Here is a 6407-nt window from a genome sequence, read left to right on the forward strand (position 1 = left end):
TGTTACACCAACCTGCTGGTGTCAGTACTGACTTGCAACAAGCACACACATTAGCAAAGCAGCCAAAGAACTAGCGCACAGGTTAGTCATGGCAGCCAGGCAGGTGGCACTATAAGAGGTCCCATTGCCATGGCATGTCTGCCTGAGAGGACGGCTTCCTCTTCCAGTGTTTTTATTATGAAGGAGGTGTGCTGACGTCATCCCCTGCTCCTCCCATCAGTGACAGGAGCTTCATCCCAGCGGCCGGGCTCCGCCCCCAGCATGCATTGCGACAACCAACATGGCGGCGCCCGGTGACAGACAGCGTGCCGGTCCCATGGCTGGTTTCCCGATGCCTGTGCTCGGAGGAAAGGCGGAGGAGAACGGACAGGGCACGGAAGGGAAGAAGCCGTGCCGGGCGTGTGTGGACTTCCGGAGCTGGATGAAGAATCAGAGGAAGCAGAGCACCACCCCCCAGGTGAGGAGGAGGAGGACAGGGACGACATCTACAGAACCCCCCCCCACCCCCACCTTATATAGAGGACATTCCCCGCCCATCGCCACACAGGGAGGGACCTCACCTGAGTCTGACATTATTTCTCTCTTACAGGTCAAAATAAGAAAATAATGAACCTCCAAACATTGTATATTCTTTGGCAGCAGAGACCCTGGAGAATAAAATGGTGGCTGTTGCAGTTTTGTATGTTGCATGATAATTGCACCGCTATTTTTAACCACTTCAATATATCGGGCATTTTTATCCCTTACCATAGCTCCCAACTGTCCCTGATTTGGAGCAATGACCCTCTCTCCCCCTCATGTGTCCCTCATTTTGGTCTGATCTATAGCGTTGTATATAAAATGCACTATTTATTTATAAAAAGTATTTTCTAGTGCTAAACCTTTCATCTGATTTCTAAATTGCTGCATTTGTAAATTCCAAAAGCCAATATAAAGGAATAGTAGTGGGGGGGGGGGGGACACTTGTGGGTTTAACCAATCTTGCTTTTCTTTTGTTTAATTCTCCTTTAAGGGGTGTGTCCAAAAAATGGAACTTCCGCTTTTTGGAACTACCCCCACCCCACCCTCCCCTCTGGTGTCACATTTGGCACCTTTCTGGGGGAGGGGGGGTACAGATACCTGTCTAAGACAGGTATTTGCACCCACTTCCGGGCATAGACTCCCGTGGGAGTCACGCCACGTACCCCCTGCGCAGTCTCCTGGGAAACACACTGGTCCCAGGAGAGAGCGGGGACTAAGGATGAGCTCCAGCGTGTTCGCATAGTACACGAGCAGAGCCCGCCAGGAAGTCTGCACGGCGCTGCGCTAATCACAGCCAGGGAGACATTTCCCGATCTCTGCAGCCGAGCATCGGGAAATGTCTCCCTGGTAAGGATGAGCTCCGGCGTGTTCGCATAGAACACATGCAGAGCCCGCCAGGAAGTCGGCACCCGCGCTGCGCTAATCACAGCCAGGCAGACATTGTCCGATGTTCGGCTGCATAGATCGGAAAATGTCTGCCTGGCTGTGATTAGCGCAGCGCGGGTGCTGACTTCCTGGCGGGCTCTGCACGTGTTCTTTTCGAACACGCCGGAGCTCATCCTTACTCCCTGGTTGTGATTAGCACAGCGCCGTGCACACTTCCTGGCGGGCTGTGCACGTGTACCATGCGAACACGCTGGAGCTCATCCTTAGCGGAGACCAGTGAGGGCGCGCAGCGTTACTCGCACATGCACAGTAGGGAACCGGGATGTGAAGCCGCTAGGCTTCACTTCCTGATTCCCTCACCGAGGATGGCAGTGGGGGCAGCCGCGAGACGAGCGATTGCTCAGCGGCCGACATCGCGGGCACCCTGGACAGGTAAGTGTCCATATATTAAAAGTCAGCAGCTGCAGGATTTGTAGCTGCTGGCTTTTAAAAAAAAAAAAAATTCCGGTGGACCTCCGCTTTAAATGTAACCATATTGCTACAATTAGAGGCGTCTCTTTTCTCTTTTATACTCGGTTGTGACATGATGTTACTCTTATATCAAGACATTGCTTGTATATCAAGTCAAAATGTATTTAAACATTTTGCTTGTCTTGCAAAACGCTCTCAAACCAAGGTTTTACTGTGTAAGTATAATCGCAAAACAAACACGAAAAAATGTCAAAGTTTTTTGGGGGGGGGGGGGTAGTTTTTCTTAGATTCTGTTAAAATTTTGTAAATAATTTTTCTCCTTCACTTTTGTGTGCTGGCGAGGCTGCACTGGTGGACACTGATAAGCAGGCACTGAAAGACAGCACTGGGCATAGATTGTTTCCCCTGTGAGGAGATGCTGCTGATTGGTTCTGAGGAGAGCCGATAAATGGCACTTACCGTATTTATCGCGGTAGAACGCGCTCCTGCGTATACCGCGCACCCCTAAAGTTGGCCTCAATCCTGTGGAAAAAAAGTTTTTTTTGTACTTACAGTTTTGGTGTCTTGCGCGGCGTCCATTGGCGGCCTCGTCGGGTCCGGCGTTCGTCTGCGGCTTCGGGTGTCCTCTTCGTCGGGTCCGGCGTCCTTCTGCGGCGTCCTCCCCGCTCGTTTCCCGCGCAGAGTTTGAATACTGCGCTGACATATACAGAGCGCAGTACACTCGTGTATTGTCGGCAATGCTCGGCAACTCTTGCACTGACGTCCTGTACGTCCAGGACGTGAGCGCAGAAGGTGCCGAGACTGCCCGACTATACCCGAGTGTACTGCGCTCGGTGTATGTCGGCGCAGTATTCAAAACTCGGCGCGGGTATCGGCGTATACCGCGCACCCACGATTTTGCCCTGATTTTCAGGGCAAAAAAGTGCGCGGTATACGCCGATAAATACGGTACATGAGATTGGCTGTAAATGAGAAACAGACGATCACATTGGTAAAGAGCTGTTACCAAGATCGGGGTCGCACCCTGTTCCAGGGACACAGCGTGCCCACGATCGCCGCGCTGCGCACTACCATGGGCCACTGGGGCAATGTCATGTGACGTTGTCCCAATACACTATACAGCAAAGTGGTTAACATGCACATTTTTAGGAGAAAATAAACTTCAATGAATTTTAGTGCACACAAACGCAATACTCAACTTTTGTGAAAATATAAAAGATGTTATGCCGAGTAAATTGATACCCAACGAATGAAGGAATATCCCCCCCCCCCCCCGACCCTCTCCTTGCCTCGTATGGAGGACCATCCTCCCCCTTCTGTATGGAGGACCAAATTCCCCACCCCACCTCCTTGCTTCATATGGAGGACCATTCTATCCCCCCTCCTCGCCTCTTATGGAGGACTATCCCCCCCTCCCCTCATATGAAGGACCATCCCTCCTCCCCCTCACTCTCCTCCCCCCTCATAAGGACGACCACCCCCCCCCCCCCACTCTTCTGGTCCCGTATGGAGGACCAAGATTGGCTAGATAACTATGAAAAATCACGTCTAAAAAAAATGTTTTTATTTTTAGGAAGCCGACATTGAGAAGGAACGACCCCCAGAGTGTCCGCTAGACCGGGAGGATCTCGGCCGGAGTACCTGGTCTTTCTTGCATACAATGGCTGCCTATTACCCAGATAGTCCCAGCACTAAGCAGCAAGAAGAAATGAAAAGCTTCATTAACATATTTTCCAAATTCTATCCCTGTGAGGAATGTGCAGATGATCTAAGAGAGAGGTTTGTTTGTTTTTATGTTTTTTTTTTTTTGGTGGATCAGTTTAAAGTGGAGGTTCACCTGGAAATAACATTATTTAACATTAGATTGAGGCTCATTTTGTGAAGGGGAATCGGCTAGTTTTTTTTAAATCAAAGCAGTACTTACCGTTTTAGAGAGCGATCTTCTCCGCCGCTTCCAGGTATGGGCTGCGGGACTGGGCGTTCCTATTTTGATTGACAGTCTTCCGACGGTCGCATACATCGCGTCACGATTTTTCGAAAGTAGCCGAACGGCGGTGCGCAGGCGCAGTATAGAGCCGCACTGACGTTCGGCTTCTTTCGGCTACTTGTGACGCAATGGATGCGACCGTCGGAAGGCTGTCAATCAAAATAGGAACGCCCAGTCCCGAAGACCATACCCGGAAGCGGCTGAGAAGATCGCTTTTTACAACGGTAAGTACAGCTTCGATTTTAAAGCAACTACCCAATTCCCCTAGACAAAATGAGCATGAATCTAAGGGTAATTTTTTTTTTTTTTTATGGGTGAACTCCCGCTTTAATTGTATACAACAAATGAAATGCATATAAGGGATTTGTGTTTCTCGTCTACCCAGTCCCAGAGTTGCCAACCTACCAGATTTATATTTACTGACACAACACCCAATATTTACTGGCACAGCCGAGCATTTCCAAGGGTTACAACATTTACAGTTTTAAGTGCAAATGTCTATATTTAGGATACAAACAAGTGCAATCGCTACAGGAAAAAAATAGCGATAACGATTCTTGACGATAAATCATGCAGCTCTACTATCCCCTATCATTCACTAATTAATAACATGTGCGGGAGTCGTTACCTCGGCATGCAGGTGTCGTTATCCCGACACACAGAGCCCATGCTGGTGATGTAAATTTGGCTGCGCATGCACTGCTTAGTTTATGTATCACAGACTGTAAGCAGGTAGGTAGGTTTATTTTATTGCAGATGAGACTTTTGCATATGTTTCCACATAAGTCTTGTAACGTTGCCTTTATTTTCCACTTTTAATGCAGCAGGAAGAGATAAGGTCTCTTCAACTGCCAGATAGGGTTGTGTCGCATGGCAGGGCTGTAAAAATGTCAGAACTGGATGGACATACCGTATTTTCCGGCGTATAAGACGACTTTCTAACCCCTTAAAATCTTCTTAAAAGTCGGGGGTCATCTTATACGCTGGTAACCTACTGTAACATCCCTTACCTTATCCTAAGACATGCAGAATCGCGGCCGTACGTTTTTTCAAAAGCCGCGCCTCCTACGTCTTCTGTTCCGTGATAGGCGGAACACTCAGCTTCCCAGGAGCCACTGTGTTCAGTGTTCGCCTATCACTGAGAGCCCTCTCGTCCTGTGTTTAGTGTCCGCCTATCACGGAGGCCCTCTCGGACGAGAGGGCCTCCGTGATAGGCGAACACTGAACACAGTGCCTCCTGGGAAGCTGAGTGTTCCGCCTATCACGGAACAGAAGACGTAGGAGGCGTGGCTTTTGAAAAAACGTACGGCCGCGATTCTGCATGTCTTAGGATAAGGTAAGGACACAGCGAGTCTGGCATGTAATGGGGCACAGTCTGGCATGTAATGGGGCACAGTCTGGCATGTAATGGTGGCACCGTGAGGCGAGGCATGACTAGTAGGAAGGGGGGTCGTCTTATACGGCGAGTATATCCCAAAACCAACATTTTGACTGGAAAATTAGGGGGTCGTCTTATACGCCGGCAAATACGGTAAATATAAATCCTTTTGTCGAGTCAACCAACTCCCATATATGCATTTCACCTGCGTGTTTAGCTGTTTGTTTGTAGTTTAGCTTTAAGCAAGTAAAATAATGACCAGTGTGAATTTCCCGTTTCCAGGCTAACTATCACTCAGCCTGACACAAGCAGCAGACACAACCTGTCCCAGTGGATGTGTATACTTCATAATGATGTCAACAGGAAGCTGGGCAAGGTGGAATTTGACTGTTCCAAGGTGGACGAGAGGTGGCGGGACGGCTGGAAGGACGGATCCTGCGATTGATTGGACATTTCTTAGTTGGGTCTTTAGAACAGTTGATACCTTTTCCGCAGATACCAGTACATAGCCATAACTTATGTTTGCTTTATGTCTTCAGTTGTGACCTTTCTGCAGAATGTAGCTTTTGCCAACAGTTGACTAGTTTGATGCTTTTTTTAATAGGTACTTTTCCTCCTGGCTCCTTTTCTTTTAATTGAAGTTTGTAGTGCGGACAGGGCCACCCACTTCGCACATTTTGGCTAATTCAGCGGGAATTTGCAAAATTTGAGACATGGACTTTTAGTTTTCCAAAATTTGAAGTTATTCCAATCCGTTCTAGGTGCATTATCATTTGACAGAAATACCCTTCTTTGTAAATAGTATTTATTGCCTATCTTGTTTCTTTTTATGCCTGCACAGAATTTACATTTGTGTCCAGTGACAATTTCAGTGTTTGCTATGACATGAATATGAACAGTGGTGCACACAGAATGTTCTGTCTATTCTAATGCCGCGTACACACGATCATTTTTCGGGGTTGTAAAAAATGACGTTTTTTAAAAATGTCATTTAAAACGATCATGTGTGGGCTTCAGAGCATTTTTCCCCAAAAAATTCGAACATGCTCTATTTTTTCACGACGTTTTAAACAATGTCGTTTTTCGGGTTATAAAAGTGTGGGCTTTAACGACATGAAAAACCAGCGCATGCTCAGAAGCAAGTTATGAGGCGGGAGCGCTCGT

The 6407-nt window shown here is 48.0% G+C and overlaps 1 protein-coding gene across 1 annotated transcript; it reads left to right on the plus strand.

Annotated features, from left to right (window-relative positions):
* The first annotated feature begins 227 nt into the window (after positions 1 to 227).
* GFER (growth factor, augmenter of liver regeneration) lies at positions 228 to 5818 on the plus strand. Its single transcript, XM_040355590.1, has 3 exons — positions 228 to 457; positions 3452 to 3657; positions 5526 to 5818. The coding sequence occupies exons 1-3, from the start codon at positions 281 to 283 to the stop codon at positions 5686 to 5688; spliced, it is 546 nt and encodes a 181-aa protein (XP_040211524.1). The 5' UTR covers positions 228 to 280; the 3' UTR covers positions 5689 to 5818.
* The last annotated feature ends 589 nt before the right edge of the window (positions 5819 to 6407 follow it).

The sequence above is a fragment of the Rana temporaria genome, chromosome 6 (genome assembly GCF_905171775.1).
Source record: "Rana temporaria chromosome 6, aRanTem1.1, whole genome shotgun sequence".
Lineage (NCBI taxonomy): Eukaryota > Metazoa > Chordata > Amphibia > Anura > Ranidae > Rana > Rana temporaria.